Genomic DNA, 20,030 nt, shown 5'->3' with positions numbered 1-20,030 from the left:
TTCTTGTTTACGTGAAAGCTGACTGTAACCTGATTACTTAAGTGCATGTAAATGCACTGACTGTTCAAACAGTGGCTCTCATGCTGGACTAGGCAAAACTGGTCTTTTAGCTTTTATTAGGAAGCAACCTGAATTTGTCATGTACAGTTGTTTCCTGTCTTAAACTGTTAATGTAATTAATTGTGGTGCTTGTGGTGTGTGTGTGCTGCTAGACTACTATGCAACTAGTTGTGATGTGTCCGTGTTGGTTGTCGCTCTGTCTTTCTTTGCTCTATCTTTGTCTAATATGGACCTGTCAACCTGGAGGCAATTGCATTTTTTAAAATTATGATAGGTGTTAAATGTTCAAAAACCTCTTATTTGAATATGTCCCTCCCTCCTCTCTTTATGTCTGTAAAAGACGTGCTTGTGCACAAACATGTTTTGAAACTCATAGTTTAGGTGAATATTTGGGTTAGTGTTTAATCTGTCAGGTTGATAATCAGACGTATTTTGCAATAATTAGCACATTAGGTTCAATAGGTAATACCAAAGCAAGACTAAAGACTTCTGATGCTGCCAACCAGGAGGGAATCCAACATCAGTGTTACAGAAATGTCATTACTTTTTTCTTTAAGTAGTGTTTGTGAGAACAATTTCAAATTCAGTGGTGGCACTAGTTACTAGTTCCAGTTAAGTTCCTTTACTCCAACATTTTAGGAGTTGGACTTGTTTGCTGACTTTCCTAGATGTTAGGGTTAATATCAGAAGGGAAATTTACATGTTGTGTCTTCTTCGCTTCGTCATCTCAGTTTTGTTCATGGTTGGGAGAGTGTGGGGAAACTCCACTCTGAGGAAGTGGTAAAGTTTTGTTAAAATCATTAGTGCAAGGTGACACTTTGAATTCTCTTTTTGTTGAAGGTAAGCAAGAAGAAGGATTTACATAACTTCCATAATTTGGCCTTTAACTTCGCCTTTATTTTCACAGCTGCATTTTTAGAGTCAAACAAAATAAGTGAATTGTAAACCTAGTTAGGTGATAACATCCTAACAGTGCTGTCAGCACAGGAAGTTATCAGGGACTCTTGTGATTTGGATGACAGTGTGTGTTGGCTCTGCACAGGCTGTTCAGGTCTATGGCACTCTGAAGTGGCTGCTATGAAAACAGAGGGATATTGTAGACTTTTCTCCATGGTTTACAGGTCTGCTATACTTGTCTTTATATCTTGCTGTGTATGTGACTGTCTTTCGTCTTTTTCTCTCCTTCCCTTCTCTCCATCTCCCTGTGTGCGTGTGTGTGTGTGTGTGCGCGCGTGCGTGTGTGTGTGTGTGTGTTTTGGTTTGAATGTGTGTCTGTCTGCTGTCCTCTACCGTGATTGGACATTGACAGAGATCTGGAACAGCCCACCGAGACCTCTGACTCCCTATTGGTGGAGGGTTCTGGTGACTCGGAGTAAGGGCCCAGTAGTAAACTACAGAAGTAGCTAGAAAATACAAATATGGCACCTCTACATTGTTTTTCTTTCTTTAATATAACATGTTATTGGTAATATAAACTATTGTGAGTGGGTAGCGTGATACACACGAGCCATTTAGTTTTACATAAAAGCAGCTGAATTTCTCTACATGTACTTTGATGCCTTTTAACATTTTTCCGAACTGAAACCAGAACACAATCAGCTGTTCTGCCCCCCATTACCAACAGATTAATTCAATACAGTAGAACAGGCAGCGCTTTCCACTGAAAAAACATTCATCAAAACATTTCATCCAGATCCAAGAGTGCCTTAATAGTCTGTAGCCCGGTACTCACAAAGAAACCAAATCTAAAACCTGTATTCTAATTGTAATGTGGTATCATTTGGTAAGAGGAAATGGGTGTGCTTCTCCTGCACTGAGGTTCAGTTGGGTGCTCTGCCTCAAAAACAGAAATGTCTGCATTCCCAAGAACAAAGTCAGGAAGCCACTCCAGAGGACAAAAACAGCACATTTTGTACATTTATTTGCAAACAATATGCTGACAAATCAGCTGATGTGGTTCAGCATGAAGCCTACATCAGAGCATTTAGAACAGCAATAAGCTCTTTTCAAAAGGATACATCATGTGATCACCAATCAACCAATCAATTACACCTGTTCTCGAATGTAACAGGATCACAAAATTAGGATATCAATTTTTCCTTGTGTTGTATTTTATTACTCGAGTGATATACAGTCTCCTCAAGGTGCATAAATGATTTATGTCAATGAAATTATTAATATATTAAAATCATCCTGTTCCCACTTTTAGATGACAATAGCTTATATATCAGAATTTCCATACTGAAATGTGACAGCAATTAACCAGCAGCCTGTTCAGTGTCCTCACAGCCTGACAGTTCAGTAGTGATACAGGGAGGGACGCTCTGCTTTCACTACATCACAGCCTCTTGTGCACAGAGACGAAAGTACACCTGGTGCAGCAGTATAGATTCATTTAGATCAATTCCACAGATCTACACATTCACCAACTTCTTATTTTGTTACAGACGTACTTTGTGGTAGTGGTGCAACAGGTATGCAGGCTGTATACAGGATTCACAATCAGGCTGCACATGGTTGTGCCAATAACATACAGCAGTGCAGAGATAGGACCAAACGATCATGAAACATGTGCACAAGTAAGAGAATGTACTCAGACACAAGAGGGCTAAGCCATAAAAAAAAACAAAAGAAAATCCACCATCATAACATCATCCTGAGTTATTGACTATTAACTCTACTTATGATAGGACATTACACACTCACACATATGAAATAGTAACCACTCAGTAAATGTTCAACCAAGCTACAAACATATAACCCAAAACAAAATCTCAATGCTGTACTGCAGCTGTTGTAAAGCAAATGCTGTGCACACAAACACACACACACACACATGTGCACATGCTTTTTGCATAAAAAAAATGTTCATGGCATCAAGCTTTATATGTAGACTATGTATATGCTTTATAATGTGTGAACAGTGTCTGAAGTAGAGTGCAGTTTGTATGTATTTGGAAAGTGAATCATTTCTCTTATTTCGACCCTGTACTCCAGCACATAGGATTTCAAAGGAAGCAGTGAGTGCTGACTTTACACCATACATGCTTTTAGGATCGTTAGCATCCTTGTATGAATTGTGGCCCCTTTTATATGTTGCTGTTCAATTTTTGAACAGTGCAGTTGGACGACAGTGTTCACCTAGTGTGGATATTAAAAGTCTGCACTTAACCCTAATAGCCATTGTTTCATTTCTTATTCAATGTGCTTGAGTATACAACCAAAACAACAGACATTGTCCAAATACATACTTACTGCACATGCTTGTCATTGTGTGATGATCATTTTTGTACAAACTGGAGTTGGATGCTTTTACTAACCGCCTCTGCTTTTTATCCTTTTTTCTTCTTCTCTTGTGTTCCTCTTAACCAATCTTCATCATACTGTGTACCTTGTGTTGAACGGTTGGCTTTCCATCCCCCCATTTCTGCTCTATTCATTCTTTTCTCACCCTGTTGCCTATCTTGTGTCCATCCCTCCTCTGTCCTGTGGGCTGTTTCTTCATCCCTGCGCTGTCCTGTGGTCTCTCAGCTCTGCTCCTCCCTCTGAGGATCCTGCTCCCCCTCTGTCTGAGGCAGACGAACTTCTTAACAAGTAAGGTCTTTCTCCGCGTGTAAGCTTTGTCATAAGTTTTCCTGCTGGCAGCTCTGCTTGCTGTAGGAAGGGTTTGACTTCTTGTCAAAGAATTAAGATAAGCACTTAACTGGGAAAAAGCCTGGTTTGAGTTTTAGAAAGCTTTCGCATTAGAGACCCTGCAAAATCCACAACTTTGACATTGAGCTCTAAAATAATGAATATTCCTCTATATGCTCAGTTAAAACTGATTGATTAGTGACTTATTACATCTTGATAATTTGAGTTGCATTTGATGATTGTGTTCTCCTCAACCTTCAAGTCAATCTATAGCTTTGTGTCTCCTGTCTACACAGAAATCATCCACTCCTGCCTACAAACTGTAAACCAGGATATACTATATATAACAACATCAAGGCTAAAGTCTTTTTCTCAGTGGTTGAATATGCTTGTTGATGCTTGTTTAGCCTTGAATATTATGCAACTGGTCTTTCATAACTGTCTGCGTATATGGGGTCATAGATAAAATGGCCATGACTTGAGCTAAAGCCTCCTGACGCTCCTCAGACATAACCACTTCACCTCTTTCCACAGCAGATTTGTCAATGGAGCTGTAATGGAAGCAAAGTTGGGAATAAAATATTGGTAAAGCCCACATATACCTAAACTGTATGAGCTGTGTTGGGCTCAGGGAACAGGAAAGTCACCAATATCTTGGACAGGTGCTCTAGGGAGCACAGCCGTGCAGCCCATCTGATGTCCCAATACAAATACAAACGCCATTGTGATAATGTTCCACTAGCTGACACACAAAACCCTTAGACAGCCACATACAGTACTCAACCCTGATTTACAAATCACATAATCATCACAGATCAGACAGGAACAAACAATATTTATTCTGTATTTTATTTATTGATTCATTCATATTCTTATTTGATGTTTTTTTTTCTTGTTTTGGTGTTCAGTTGTTTTTCTAGATATGATAGAATAGCCATTTTGAAAGTGATGTTTCGATGTTAACGAACGCTTTAATTGCCTTCATCCTACAGGTTTGTGTGCAAGAACAATGGGGTTCTGTTTGAGAATCAGCTGCTACAGATTGGCATCAAGTCAGAGTATCGTCAGAATCTGGGTGAGTTGTCTTCACAGAAGAATCCCAGTGGACTCTGTCTGACAGCTTTTTATTGGCATGTGCATATTTTGTTGACAAATGGGTGAGACTTGGTGGGTGTCAACATTAAATGGGTGTGGCTTTGGTATTAGTTGATACCAAGTGTGGCTCTTGTGGGTTTATGAACACATTGGTGTGGTTTTGTTACAATATGGGCTTAGTTTGGTATAGTGTTGTCAAGTGGATGTGGTTTGTCTGGTTTCTATATGCATATGGATGTTTGGGCTTGATCTTATAAACACTTTTAGAAAAAGCAGTCCCTCCCCCTTCGCAACTCTATTTGCAGCAACATGGGCCTGGTCTGTTTTTACTAACGTGGGTGTAGTTTAGTGGGTGACCGCCATGGTACCAGGTGTGGTTTCCATCTCATTGAAATTCAGCAAACAAAATGGCGAATTGCATTTGTGCCGACCTGAATCAACAGCTTATATTGCAAGGTGAAGAGTGGCATGGTAAACATAACCTGTACATGGAAACACTGAATCCAAATATAAGATTTAATGTTTTGATCTTGATTGTGAAAAATTGTGATTGAATGAAAATAAATAACATCAAATCACATATTATTATGGTATCTTGGAATCCAGGCTCATTATTCAATAATAAACTTCAGTCAGTGATATGTAATATATTCCCTTTGTGACACTGTGTTGCTTTAAATGAAAGGATAAGTGTGGTACAGAGTTGTGTGGTACAGAGTTGCTAAAATGGCAGGGACTGCTACTTTTCTCACATTATCATCCATTGTTTATCAGCCAGCATCATATCAGCCCCTCATGTGCATGTGTAGGGAGACCCTCTTCAACGGAGGATAGCCCTTACCTGATGTAACAAGCAGCACGCTGGCATGGCCAAATGGAGGGCAGCAATGGAGGGCATGTTTTGTTGATCAGTGGGCGTGGCTTTACTGTTTGTATGTATATGTGGGCGTGGTTTGGTGGGTTTACATGTTAAATGAGTGTGGTCTTGTGGGCGTGGCTTTGAGGGAGATGTTCTATTATGTGGGTGTGGCCTGGTGAGTTTTAATGGACAAATGGGCATGCTTTGGGAAGATTTGACGATTTGTCAAACCAGACAGCAAGCAAAATCCTGAAAAAACTGTTTCACGACCAACAATGACTTTTTACACAGCTTGATCAGTCTAAATGGTAAAGGGATTGCACCATCTCTACCAACTCTTAAAAGCTGTGAAAACATGAAATGAAAGTATACAACAGCATCTCCACCACCTGCTGCTGTTTGATAGAGATTCAGCATCATGCCTGCCACCTGTGACCTAGTGTGTTTAACTAGCCTGCTAAACTAGTCATACTCCATAGACCACAAGCTATCTTAATAAAGTGGATGACCTTTTGACGACTGTATTTGTCTTTCTCAGGGAGAATGTACTTATTCTATGGAAACAAGACGTCAGTGCAGTTTGCCAGCTTCACCACCACAGTCAGCTGTCCTGGAGAACTGCAGTCTCATATCCTTTCTTTGCAGTTGCATTTCAATATGTTAAGAAACCATCAAAGCTTCAAATGGGATAACTGGAGAAGAGTGTGGTATTCTGCCATTCCAAAGAAATAAATGATCACCTATGTATCATCTGTTGAATCCTATTCAGAGTCGTGATGATGTTTTGAAGAGACCTGAGGGGTGTTTCACTAAGGAGGCTAAGATGTTATTTGGCATTTTAGATTGATTTCACTTAACTGACTTGTGTCTTCTCCATTGATGATTAATGAAGCTGTTACACTGTACACTTCTGTTGAAAATAGATCTAAATAGTACTGTATAATTTCAATAATCAGTGGCAGAAACACAATTATATTATCATAATGATTCTTGTAACTCTGTATAATCAACTGCCTTTAGTTGTCATTATGTGTTAACATTTTGACATAGTAATGGAGACCTTATAAATCATCCCAGTGTTACCACCCTGGGCTACAGTAACTCAAGAAGGCACAGTTTGAGGTGTTTGGGAGTCAGTCTGTATGATGAGTTGATGATCCTTGACAACCAGCCACAGCTTAACGTTCAGACCAAACCAGTGGAACCACTGGTAGAGGGAGGAGCCCAGATCCAACAGGTCCTCAACATCGAGTGCCTGACTGACTTCTCTGATGCCCCGCTGCTCAACATCAAGTTCAGGTAAGCTCATACAATCAACCCAACCCCTGAACTGAGCACTGAAAAACTACAGATTCACTCTCAAACTCTGTGAGATTCAGTTTGATTAATTGAATCGATCAGCCGTTTCTTTTTTTTTTTTTTCTTTTTTTTTTAAACTATGTGGGTTGTCAAATAGTACTGCTATGGCAGGCTGGGTATCATTTGAATCATTTCCATATAAGTGTCTGTGTTTGAACACCTATGAACCTGTTTTCCTACAAAACCACTTTCTTTCATGTTTAAAAAAAAGAACATTGTCTAACATTGGTCAAATTGTCAGGAACTATCTGATCAAGTAAATCAAGAATCCAGCAAGATTACAAATCTCACCAGAAATTTGATGCCAACTGTCACTACTTAACAGTTGTGTGCCAAACAACACATTTAAGTCAGTGCAAATGTTTCAGTTGAATACCCAGTCATGTTAAAGGAACCTCTTCTACATCTTCCATGGTCACAGACAAAGCACACTGTGCACTGAACGTCTTCATGTGCAATAGCTCAGAAACACACTGAAACTGAAATACACTCAAATACAACAGGTATTATATAATAGTGGCGTAAAAGGAGAAACGTGATACTTGTGCACTTGAGACAAGAGAAATCAGTCCTGTCCAAAAGGGGCTACAGGCAATAACGTGTGTGTGTGTGTGTGTGTGTGTGTGTGTGTGTGTGTGTGTGTGTGTGTGTGTGTGTGTGTGTGTGTGTGTGTGTGTGTGTGTGTGTGGTGCAGATATGGAGGAGCTCTGCAGAACCTGACCCTCAAACTACCTGTCACCATCAACAAGTTCTTCCAGCCAACTGAGATGTCCTCGCAAGACTTCTTCCAACGCTGGAAACAGCTTAGCCAGTAAGTTTGTGTGTGTGTGTGTGTGTGTTATGAGTATTGTTGATTGTTTTGGGTTTCCTGGTAAAGCTTAAGTCTCTTGTGTGAACTCTCCTCAGGCCTCAGCAAGAAGCACAAAAGATATTTAAGGCCAACCACAGCATGGACACTGAAGTACTCAAGGCTAAGGTATGTCCACATTCAGCAGCTCATTCCTCTCTGTGCTTCTCCTGCAGGCATTAACCACATCTGTCTCCATATTAAAGTAGGGCTGCATGATTCTGCTCAAAATAAAAATCATGATTTTTTTCCCCCATGATTCATAGGGACAGCTTTTTTAATGAAAAAATATTAATCACAATCCATACCGTCTTCATGCAGACAGGTAAAGCAATATGATCATTACTGCATGAAACGCTACATTCAACAATAATAAACAAAGTGTGTTGTCTATTCTTGTACCTGTAGCCAGATTCAATAATAAAGGGAGACTGCTTTCATAATGTTTGATATGCAAATAAGCTCCCAACTCCAGCAGTTATTTAGAGCCTTTGTGATCCTCACAGTCTGATGACTGCTCATGATGACGTCATTAAAATCAGACTGTCAGGCTATTGTATGATTCTATAGTTCAGCTTGATCATAAATCTGCTGTGGCCTCAAAATGAGGCACGTGTGGCAGAATTGTTCTCACATAAAACTAAGATTGCATAGAGGCCTGAAACGAGATTGTGATCATATTTCAATTAATTGTGCAGCCCTATAATAAAGGCTGTTAGGGGAACTGGCTCCATATCTTTGCTTACTGATTAACCATGGACAGAACATGTTAAATTATCCAAGTGATGTTGATTTTATTGCCTTTTTATCTATATTTAATAGTGATTCTAACAAAAACTGTCGTGCATTATCATTGTGGTAGATACTTCAGTCTAATTGGTTATGAAAGTATATGAAAATCCATTCTTCAAGCCTTGAGTCCAACAGCTGTTGCCTCTTGTAATACTCGATGTATTACATGAAATTTACCCACCGTGAAAAGTGATTATTGAAGGAAAATCCCCTGTCTGTTTGAGACATTGTATATGTATAGATAAGAGTAATGTTTGAAATCCTACCATGACTTTCTTTCTGTGTGATATGTTTGTTTGCAGCTACTGGGATTAGGATCGGCCCTGCTGGACAACGTTGATCCAAATCCAGAGAACTACGTGTGTGCTGGAGTGATCCAGACCAAAGGCCAGCAGGTTGGCTGTCTGCTAAGACTGGAGCCCAACGCCCAGGCACAGGTACAACACCCAGGCTCAGTGTGAACACTCACTGCAAACTGCTCTCAATAGATTCATGATTATGCCTCAGTGTCCCACTGGCCAGTGAATATTGTAGATGATAAATACATTTGAAAGCCTAATGTGCAGCATATACAGGAGTGTTGTCTTTGCCAGATTTATAGTTTCGAAATATATTATTTAATGAAAGACCTGCCAGCTAACCAGAAAGGAGTGTTTTCCATGTTATTACACCTCTAGATGGATGGTAGGTCTTCTTCCCTGAACTAGTTACATCAGATAAATACTAATATTATATAAAGAGCTTCTCAATTTATCCTTGGAACATATTTCTTCTGCATTCAGCAGGTGAGCAGCACTGTTGTTTCCTTGAACATTACAGGCTGGACTGTAAACACATTTTCCAATCATAAAACTGTGGACCAAGGATTTTTTTTCTTGAGTAAATGCAAAAAGACTAAAATATGACAGTTATATTTTTTTAGGCCTATATGTGTGAAACATTTGAGTAAGAATAATAATAGACCTGCATCACTAATAAGGGCTTTGTCATAATGCAGAGTTAAAAAATAAATAAGTAGCAGATATTTCAACTTTTCAAAGCAGAAAGTAAAAGTAATCATTCATTCATCTGCACTGTTTGTATTTGTGTTTGTGTGTTGACAATACATCACTCTGATATCTGCAGATGCTAGCTAGCATAGCAGACTGAACATGCGGACTTATTGATCATTCAAATAAAAATCTCATCATCAAGTTGCACATATGGACTAGTTTTGGTGCACTTACACAAACCCAAATGATGATCCATTCCAGCAGTTGGGGAAACAACAGACGTGACAAGCTGTAGCTTTTATTAACTGACACACTGTAGTCTGTCCTGTACATCTACTGCCAGACTGACACCTTACTGCTAACCTTCTCCTCTGCTCCGCCCACTGTTCTCTCACTCAACCCATCACTCACCCATTACACACACATATTACACACTGCTCTATTCCTTAAAAGGAGCTACGCTATCTAGAGTTTCCTAGGCAACGACACAGAGGTTAACTGGCGTTTTGGAACAGCACTGCACAGAGGCTCCTAAATGTTATTGATTTTCTGAATTAATGGATATTTGGTGTTATTTTTTGCATTGAACAATTTTATTGGCTTGGCAGGGTTCTGGTTGGCCTGGTGGCCCACCAGGCCTGTACTATTATAGGGGAAACACTGGGGTTGTATTGCTACTGGTCTTGGTTCTAAAATGTTAGTCCTCTATGTAGGAGCAACAGTTACAGCCAGTATTCATGTTTTGCCATCAACCATTAAGCAAAGTGTACAAAGTATGTGTACAAAGTACAGCCCTTAGTTTGAGCAGCTTTCCTGTTTATTTGGCAGGGACAATTAACAATCTTTGGGCTTTGAGGATGGGCATGACTGACTTTCTTTTACAATCAGACCCTTCTCATATTTTTGGCCTGGAGTGAATAACAGCTCTGCTAACCTTGTGTTTGTGTACACAGATGTACCGCCTGACTCTGCGCTGCAGCAAGGACTCTGTGTCCAGGCGTCTCTGCGAGCTGCTGGCCGAACAGTTCTAGAGTCCAGACTTCTACCGTGACCAGTACTCCCACCATCCCCACCAGCGACCTCTCCCTCGACCCCTCCTGCCACACCTCTTCTCCTCCCTCCAACAAAGAATCTTTGAGTAAAAAAAGGTGTAACCTACATAAGGGAAAAAGCAGCCGCTGTTAGCAACAGCGGCCATATAATTGTCATTATTCTTGTCCCAGATTCTGATTCCATTTCATCTTCTACTTGTTTATTAACATGATGCTACATTCTTGTTTTTGTTGGTGTTTACCTGTGTAGCTGGTGTGTGTGTGTGTGTGCGTGGCCAGGAGAGTGTGTGTGTGTGTGTGTGCGTGTGTGTGTCCCACAGTTGTGCTGGGGTCCCACTCTGCTCTATCCTGGCTGCTCTGTAGTACTGATGCTGTGTGTGTGTGTGTGTGTGTGTGTGTGTGTGTGTGTGTGTGTGTGTGTGTGTGTGTGTGAGAGAGAGAAAGAGAGAGAGATTACATAATGAATTGGTAGAACATTCCTTGAAGACAAATGGGAGACGCTGTTCATCGCACATCTGCACTCACCCCCACCCTACACATTCACACACACACTAGTATAAGTATGATTCCTTGTGGTTCTGGTGGGACCCATTAATGAAGTTAAAACTGAGGGTCCAGCACTCTGCTAATTGCCGCTTCGGCCCATTCATTTGCATCAAGCATTCCCAGTGAAAACAGGCCAGTGAAAATGCACTTAAGGCTTTGGGATCCTCTTTGAGACCCTCCAGCATGATCCCCCCTTAACTTTTCTTTTGAACGAGCTGATTCCTCTCCTGAAGCCCTGTAATGATTAGCCCTTCATTTCAATGAACTAGTTCAGTCGTTTATGTTATTGATGTGTCTGTAAATATGTGCCAGTGTATTACTTTATTGCTTTCTGAGACATTCCCACCATGCTTGTTTAGAACGGCTGTGATGATCTAACCTAAGCCGCCCATGTAGAAGGATGGCACAGAATGGACTGTAGATGAAGGGTACAGCAGTGAGACTTGCAGTGTTCAAACTGTCTTTTAGAGCCGCTTGGAAACGTCCCGTCCACTTCCTGGAAGATAACTTCCAGGAGCTTCTCAATGAAAAGTTTTCGGGAAGCATCTGTGAGCTATTCTTCATTGGAGATGGGGAAGTTTATCAGATGTGCATTTGCCAAACCAACCGTGTTGTCTTCATCACTATAGTCTTTTTCTCTTGTAAAAACTGAAGATTCTTTTTGAAAACACTTGTGATAAAGCTTAAATCTAGGACAAGCCTCACAAAGTGAGATTTCTGCTTTATGGTAAGCATTTTCAACCAGTTTTACAAGTTTTTTACAAGAGAGAAGATTTCACTGGTTGGTTTGGCAAATGTACATCTGGTTAACTTCCCTAGCTCTGATTAAGTGGAGTATATAATTGCTCTGCTAAACTATTCAATGGGAAGCATCTGGGACTGCCTCCACATGGTGGATGAGACTGTCCCAAACAGGGATGACTACATCTCAGAGCCATCATGGCTCCAGAGGATGTCAGTACTGGCTTAAGTTGCTGCACCAGGGTCTGTATGGAGTGCCAGAGTCCCAGTACACTGCCAAAATAGAGCATAAAGAGATACACTTAAAGGATATAACAGTTTTCAGGCAGTGAAGCTCTGAACAGACACAGCTGCAGCAGCTAAGTCCAGCACTAATATATGTATGAGCGCCCAGGCTGGACAGGAAGATCAGTCTGATATACACACTCATATTCTCACTTCTACAGCCAAGTATTTACAAAAGAGATCAATGCCAATGAATCTGATGTGTACACAACCACTACAATAAATGTTTGGGAACACATAGATGTTCAGCAACCTCAAAATGTTTCAATTTTAAGCATCCATAGCTTTCTAACTCTTCCCAGGCTTTCCTCTCATGCACAAGCACTGATGTTGTGGGAGAGGACCAGATGTAAGACACCGAGTTGTCCATTACAACTACAGGGGGCTCGGTATATGTGTGTGAATGTGAGTGTGGCTGTAAGCAGGTGAGAACAAAAAGCCTAAAGACATTTCTGATACATGGTCACATTACATTCTGTGGCTGCATGGCAATCACAAGACATTGAACTTTGTAGTGGAAAATGTAGTCATTTTGTCATTCTGTGAGTGTGTGTATGTGAGTTGGTGTGTGTGTGTGTATGTGTGTGTGTGTGTGTGTGTCTATGCAGTATCCACTAGCTAATGCAGCCTCATGTATCGGTGTTAAAAACCTGTCCAATACCTGTGTTAGAATTAAGATTTACTCTGTAATGAAAAATGTGAAAGTAAAACTATGCCATATATCCGACATGACGCCTCCTGTCTTCACTGTCTCTCTCATACATGATGGCAGTATGGGACTGCATGAAACAACTCTTAAACTCCTGAGATTTGTAGAATTTGGCAGAAGTCAGACTTCGTCTCCAGTATTGTGAGATACACAAAAGGTCCAGTTGGACTGAGGACCAAAGTGTTGATGGGTCTGCTTAATGAGTTGGGTGAGTGCCTGTACTGTAGTCTACACTGCCAGGTTCAATGTGACCAACCATTCTTCCCACTAATAGGAGACTGGTGACATGTGTTGAGCATATTCACCTTCCCAAAAGTATAGAGAGAGTAGAGTCCAAATATTTGAGGAAAAGGTTGTACTAATATAATATTGTATTTTTATATTATTCTTTAGAATAAAATCATAAACTTGAATCTGATTATTTTAACTCTAAAATGTTTATTATATTTTTGGGGGAAAAAAAACAAAAACGAACTTAAGTGTTTTGTGCAAATCTAATGGCATTTATTGGGCTGGTTGATCCAGATGCTCATTCTGATGAAGTCCTTTTATAAAGCCATGAAATCAAAGTTGAATCACTGACAGGCTGTTGTTTTCATCTTTATTTTCCAGCTCAGTCTGCTGTACGGAGTCTCTCATCCAACTCATATGCCAGTGGGCATGTTTACACATTTGTCAGTGACGATGTGCATCAACGACACCCTGTGTTAATAATCATAATGCGCGAGCAAACATTACACCAACCCCCCCATAGCTCTCTTGCGAGTCTTCAGCTTGGTTTCTTTTCAAGCGTTTCAGCGGACTAGTAGCTGCGGAGCGTCGCAATGGCCATCAAGGAAATGAGACATATATATCCTGCGGGTTCTCTGGTTTCCTCTCACAGTCTAAAGATCTGCATGTCTGGTGACTGTAGGTGTGAACAGATGGGTTTAGTAACAAACACATTAAAAAAGCACCAGTAATGTGCTTTGCATGATGGACTGGACTGTTGTATTCGTATTGTAGTTTATTGTTGCGCTTTTGTTGTTTATTGTAACGTTGTTCAATTTAAATATATATTTTTTGTTATTATTATTATAACTGAGCATTGAATGAGTCAATTATTGCTCAGTTTAAGAATTATAAAGCCAAAGGATGTGTTAAATAGAGATCCACCTGACATTCATAAGATCAAAATAAACTGAAATGTAAAAAGGAGAAAGGGAAGCAAGACAGAGTCTAGATAATTCCACCCATCACCCTAACCTGCCAAAGCTCCATGTGTATTTTCACATATATTTTTCATATATATTTCAATATGAAGCCAATACATTCTATCTGCATCCAGTACTAGCATTCTGAAATCCCCACCATGTTTTCTACTTATGTCAGGAAAGACAGGGCAGATATCACACTCAGAGAAGAAACGGCAAATATAATAATGTTCCTTGTGCCTAATTGTCCCAGATTATGTGCTTTTCCTAATGTGGGACAGTTCAGGCTGAAATATGGGACACTGGAAGGCTCCAAATCACCTTAATTCATACAATTACAATATATATACATTACAATTCATGAATATGTCGTGAACACAATCTGATAACAATTGGCAATATTGCTTCATTTATGACAGATTAAATGACTCTAAATCCTTTCACTTTCACTGACCTTTGACAGGACTTCACAGCTAGTACTTCCTGTTGGAAGATTGCCTGGCCCCAATCTATGACATCACATATGTCAAGTCGTTACATGTTTTATCTGACAGCAGTCCTATTCATTAGCAGTTGTTAGAAGAAGAGATGGATGCATTTGCTTGGGTGTCCCACATTACATTGACTCACACTGTGCTGAACAGTTAATGGCAAAATAAAGAAATAGTCCTACATATGAAGTTGTAAGGAGCCTTGGTGCCATGCACTGCGTATTTTCTTCGTTTTCGGGAGAGAAAAAACCTTTTTGGGGTTTGTGATAAATGGAAATATGTGTTTATAGCTTTAAGTCTGGAGGAGTAGCAGAAATACAACAAAGACTCAATCTGAAATGGGCTGTATGTTACCGATCAGCTCTTGCTTCAGCCTGTGTGTAAACAGTATGCAGGTGAGCAGTGGTGCAGAGACACACCGTAGAACAAGTCGAAATCTGCACGCGATGTCTGTATTGAATCATTCCAAGAGACCTGGCCAAGTGGTGAAAAAGTCCAGCTGTCTTTCTAATGTGCACAGTGATGTTCAGTGGGGGCGATGAGGCAGCACTGACAGTGAACTACATTCTGCTTGCTTCACACGGAGCTGGAGGCTGACACCAGGTTGTTTCTACTCCGTCTCTGCTGAGCGGGGCGCTAATACCGCGGAGCTGCGTCTGCGCGTGTGGAAGTCCAGCAAGGCGCTGATTGGCTGAAAATGACATCATCTAGTCAAGATCTATTGTTGGAAAGAGGATGAGCTCATCGTTTAGAAGCCAGTCTCTGAGAGCAGAGTGAGGACAGAGAACCCAGCAGCAGCAGCAGCAGCAGCAACAGCAGAGGACAAACTGTGTTTATCTGAAAGAAGCAGTGGACACAAAGCGTCTGGACTCCTGCTTCTCCTACTACTACCTGCCCGGCGCCTTTAGACACAACACTCACAGTGAGTAGTAGCTACTAAATAAGCAGCGTCAACATTTTGTGTGAGACAATAAGAAACTATCCTCATACACGAAAACATTATATTTTTATTATTTACTGGTTCTTTCTCAGTTGAAATGTGCTCCTGATGTTACCTCCTCATTGCTCTGTTCCTGCGCTCTGCGAGAACAGATAGACATTTTGGGCATCATGGAAACAACTTAGTCTTATGTCATCAAAGTTGCGGAAAAAAATGCCGCCAAGTGATAAATATGGTGCTTGTTGTTGTGCTGCAGACATGGTTTGGTCCCGAGAGAGAGAGACAGAGCGGCCCCCGCTGTCCGTCATCCTGCCGCGGCTCTACCTGGGAGCAGAGAGCGACGTGACGCAGGTGAGCAGAACATAGTGGTGGAGGAGGAAAGTCTATCATATCTTTAACACAAGGAAAAGTATCATTACATTCTCTGTAAAAGACCTGCATTCACAATTTTACTTCAGTAAAATGATCAGCATGCAGCAGTATCAGTGTTTTTGCCTTATGCATGAATGTATGCGTGACATGTTATTGTAGTCTTTGGTCGAGGAGGAGTTGAATGAGTACCGATATTTATATTGTATTATATTATATATTACAAAATGTAGCAAAGTAGAAATAGGCTATAGAGTAACAGAAGATGAAATATTCAGGTGATATACAAGTATTTCAGAACTGTACTAAAGTTCAGTGCTTGAGTAAATGTGCTTGATACTTTCCACCACTTTGGTATACTACCAATGGTTTCTAGGCTTTCTGAAATATGACCATAGCAGTAGACTGAATACAATGACCTCACTTCACCAAGAGACAAAAGATCCCCAAATGAGTTGAAAGTGTAGAAAATATAGCTTAGTTTCCTTTTTATGGTGAGTGCAAATATTTAACTCTGTTGCCCTCTGTGTGTGTGTGTGTGTGTGTGTGTGTGTGTGTGTGTGTGTGTGTGTGTGTGTGTGTAGGACCGACTGGCCTCTCTGGGTATATCCTACGTGCTGAGTGTGAGCCGCTGCAGCCCCCAGCCCTCCTTCCTGCCCCGCTCCAGATACCTTCGCATCCCCATTGATGATTCCCTATGGGACGACCTGCTGCCCTGGATCCCACAGGCTCTACACTTCATTGGTCAGAACCAACACTCAGAAACAACTTCCATCTTAACAAGTCATTTTATAGCTTTATATCCAATCTCCAATACAAATGACAGTCCAGTTTCCCCACAGAACTTGTAAAAAAATGTCCAAATACTGTTCATATTGGTGTAAACAGCTGACTTGAATGATAGTTAACTGCTGCTTGTTGTCTCTCACTGTGTGGTGTGTGTTCAGATGCAGCCATGTCGTCTGGTGCCTCGGTGCTGGTTCACTGTGCAGCAGGAATCTCTCGTTCTCCAGCTCTGGCTGTAGCCTACATCATGTACAGCCTGGGAATGGACCTGGACCATGCCTACAGGTACTGCTGCTGGATCTGAGCTGTGCTGTTACTCATCGTATCTGTCAGTGTGATTAAGAGGGTTATAAAAAGTTTTCTATTTTTATCCAAGGGCCTAAGAATAGAGGATATTAATATTAAGTAGGCCAAATTAGTCATATTTATATAATGCTAAACATCACAGAGAAACCCATTTCATGCAACTTCACATTTCCACTATGCCAGTATCAAGAGCACTAAATGGCTACTGATCCTGTCCTGCAGTATTGCAGTGTGACACTGTACTCATTCACTTGTATGATTGGCTGCTTGCAGGGGTGTTCCAGCCTGTGATTGGTTGCTTATCTGCACCCTCCAATATACATCAAGCCTGCCAGTTTACAGTTTGTAATTGACTGAAAAACTCGAATAGCAGTCAATTCCTTGGAAAAACTTTATTCTATTTTGTATTTTTGAAGGGTTGCACAGTTGCAGGTGAATACATCTATCAATGCATATTTGTTTTTCCTGTCAGTTCAAATGCTTCTGTAAATTTGCTCTTAGGGCTCAACAATACATTTCAGAAATGGTTGCCTGGCTGGCAATCAGCTTTCGATTGCCATAGTTGCCATAATATAGTTTAATTTATTAAAGAATAATCTGATAAAAGCATGTCTTTTTTTAGTTAAAAAAAAAGTATAACAGCATCCATAGAAACTTCTCAAAGTGCTGCTGCAGTGCAACCCACTCTTCTTTTGTCCATCTGAATGTTCAGTATCTGAGTGGATGAACATACCTCTTTTAAGGAATCTCTATACAGAATTGAAAAGCGTGTTTTAACAAACTCTAATTCTTACCTAGCTGGAACTGATTCCAATTCAGAAATGGATCCCAATATCCAGCCCAAAGAGTTTGCTTTGTTGTGTTATGGTATTTTGTTATATTCAAATTGTCAAGAACTAAGCAGATGATCATCTGAAAATGACGAAATTCTTTAATTTTTTAAATCTTTTTATACACAGCCAACTAAATTTAGGGGGCAGAAAGTAATTGTGCACTATGCTTTGGTATACTATACTTAATTTTTTTCATGCCAATGAAACAAATTTGAATTGAAGTAATTTGGACATGCTTAAAGTTAAAGATCCATCCATCCATTCTCTCAACTGCTCATGCTGGGCTAGAAAAGAGCCAAAACAATGAAAACCAGATCACTGTCCTGATACTATCTGACTGCACTAGACCAGTGTAACATATCAACCTGAGTCACTGTGTGAGCTATGAAAGACTAGCAGCCCTAACCCACATCCTTTTGTCCCCTTATAAGGTTTGTGAAAGAGCGCCGGCCTTCCATTTCCCCAAACTTCAACTTCCTTGGTCAGCTGCAGCACTTCCAGGGCACTCTGAGCCAGAAGGCGTCTGGTGGCAACCTCCTCATCCAGCAGCTGGACAATCACCTGCCATCCATCACTGACAGTGCCAACCATACTCCCACCAGTCAGAACATGAATTATCAGGCCAACAATGTCACCAGCGACTCAGCAGAGGTCAAACAGACACACAGAGAGAATTTCTACCACACAGACAAAACACAGCAGAGACATTCACATTTGGATGGAAGTGGAAACCAGCAGCTTTCCCTGTCAGGGAAACTTCAGACTCTTAATTTGACTCTCAATCATAATCAGCAGGAAGTCCAGACGCCGTTCAAGGCTTCTGCTTTGAGCTGCTGCGAGCCAGTCAAACCAGCACCAAAGCCCACACAACTACAGCTCCCAGCAGGCTCTGCTTCTCTATTAGAAAAACGCAAAAGCCTCAGCCTCTCTTTGACCCCTTTGGGAATCCGCCCTTCCTCCCCAGCAAGCAGCAGCCAGCAAGCAAGGAGCACCACCACATCCAAAACTGTCCACAAGAGGGAGATAGGAGAAAGGCATGAGGCAAAGACAGCGGGTAACACTGGCTCCTGCAGGCAGGCAGAGGACACCCACAGGGAGCAAAGTCCCTCCCACCGCAAGTGCAGCACAGCTGAGGTGAAGGAGCAGGGCCTGCTGTCACCGCTCACCTTCACCCTCAACAAGCTGCTGGGCTGGGGGGAGAGGGTGCTGCTGGGAGGGGTGTTTGTCCACCCTGTAAGGATGGGACAGCCTGCACTGCCATACAGATGCTGAGGGTGCTGGTTCAGGATGCTTGGTGTGTCTGTTTGTATCTGTGCATGTCTGTCAAAAGGAACTGAAACACACATATGATGTACATACATACAAGAAGTCTGAAGGAACGTCCATCTATTTATTTATTTATTTATTGCAGAGCTAAATATAAGAATTATACTTGAGAATAAATCTCTACACAAATGCATCTTGGTTATTTCATATTGACACTGGTCAGCTTATCTTGTCATTTGAAAGATGACATTATTTTAAAAGACTTTTGACACTATGGCTTGAAATATATTGACTGATAATTAAAGATGACATTTCAACTGTGTCTTATTGCCTTTTTCTTAGTGTGAGGCTTCAGTTTAGAGCAGGGTTTTTAAGTTGTCCCATGAAAAAAACACTGAAATATTAATGTTATCTCTGTTCAATCATGAAAAACATTTGATCTTTTTTATACAAATACAATGGAACAGTTGCATTTTTTTTTAATTTTTTTTTTTATTTTTTACAATACTTCATTTCTTATTCAGACCATATTCAATTGATTAATCAGAATTCTCCTGATTTGATCATTCGTTGAGTTTCTATTGACAAATTTCATAATCATTCTTAAACAGCAATACCTCAGAAATACTATTATATTATTATTATATTATATTCATGTAACCCAGCAGTTTTTACAGCTTACATGTAGGACATCAACTCCTCAACATCAGCTAGGGGCTCAGCAGCTATCTTTTGCTCTGGGGCCACCAGGAGGTTGACCCTTACTGTTCATATTCTGGACCTTCACATTATCCCTCATAATTAGTCTCTATACCAAATTTCTAGACCACCAATATATTTTTCATTCATAAATACCTCATCAGTCATTAATAAATG

At 40.6% G+C, this 20,030-nt stretch overlaps 2 protein-coding genes across 5 annotated transcripts in view; both read left to right on the top strand.

The window, feature by feature from the left end:
- Window positions 1-12,988, top strand: part of ap2a1 (adaptor related protein complex 2 subunit alpha 1) — a 29,415-nt gene extending 16,427 nt beyond the window's left edge. Inside the window, exons 14-22 of one of the 4 annotated variants that reach the window (XM_067616064.1) lie at window positions 1,370-1,432; window positions 3,592-3,654; window positions 4,686-4,768; window positions 6,186-6,275; window positions 6,823-6,946; window positions 7,701-7,817; window positions 7,913-7,982; window positions 8,948-9,082; window positions 10,591-12,988. In XM_067616064.1, coding sequence (XP_067472165.1) covers window positions 1,370-1,432; window positions 3,592-3,654; window positions 4,686-4,768; window positions 6,186-6,275; window positions 6,823-6,946; window positions 7,701-7,817; window positions 7,913-7,982; window positions 8,948-9,082; window positions 10,591-10,668 — 823 coding nt within the window. In that variant the 3' untranslated portion in view covers window positions 10,669-12,988. Of the gene's footprint in view, window positions 1-1,369; window positions 1,433-3,591; window positions 3,655-4,685; window positions 4,769-6,185; window positions 6,465-6,818; window positions 6,947-7,700; window positions 7,818-7,912; window positions 7,983-8,947; window positions 9,083-10,590 lie in introns of those variants that run through there. The other 3 variants (XM_067616065.1, XM_067616062.1, XM_067616063.1) reach the window with 3 other exon arrangements.
- A 2,414-nt stretch (window positions 12,989-15,402) lies between these two features.
- si:ch211-195b15.8 (uncharacterized) lies at window positions 15,403-19,476 on the top strand. The gene is made up of 5 exons (XM_067615532.1): window positions 15,403-15,576; window positions 15,851-15,945; window positions 16,548-16,707; window positions 16,911-17,034; window positions 18,320-19,476. The coding sequence occupies exons 2-5, from the start codon at window positions 15,853-15,855 to the stop codon at window positions 19,158-19,160; spliced, it is 1,218 nt and encodes a 405-aa protein (XP_067471633.1). The 5' UTR covers window positions 15,403-15,576; window positions 15,851-15,852; the 3' UTR covers window positions 19,161-19,476.
- Window positions 19,477-20,030: the final 554 nt, after the last annotated feature.

This window comes from Thunnus thynnus, chromosome 17 (assembly GCF_963924715.1).
Source record: "Thunnus thynnus chromosome 17, fThuThy2.1, whole genome shotgun sequence".
In the NCBI taxonomy this organism is placed as follows: Eukaryota; Metazoa; Chordata; class Actinopteri; order Scombriformes; family Scombridae; genus Thunnus; species Thunnus thynnus.
This window is presented reverse-complemented; position numbering and strand designations above follow the sequence as displayed.

Bases quoted from the DNA above. Each gene is read 5' to 3' on its own strand.
- si:ch211-195b15.8 (XM_067615532.1), top strand. From the start codon at position 15,853: ATGGTTTGGTCCCGAGAGAGAGAGACAGAGCGGCCCCCGCTGTCCGTC. The intron at 16,708-16,910 runs GTCAGAACCAAC...GTGTGTGTTCAG, and splicing joins ACAGGCTCTACACTTCATTG to ATGCAGCCATGTCGTCTGGT. The intron at 17,035-18,319 runs GTACTGCTGCTG...TCCCCTTATAAG, and splicing joins GACCTGGACCATGCCTACAG to GTTTGTGAAAGAGCGCCGGC.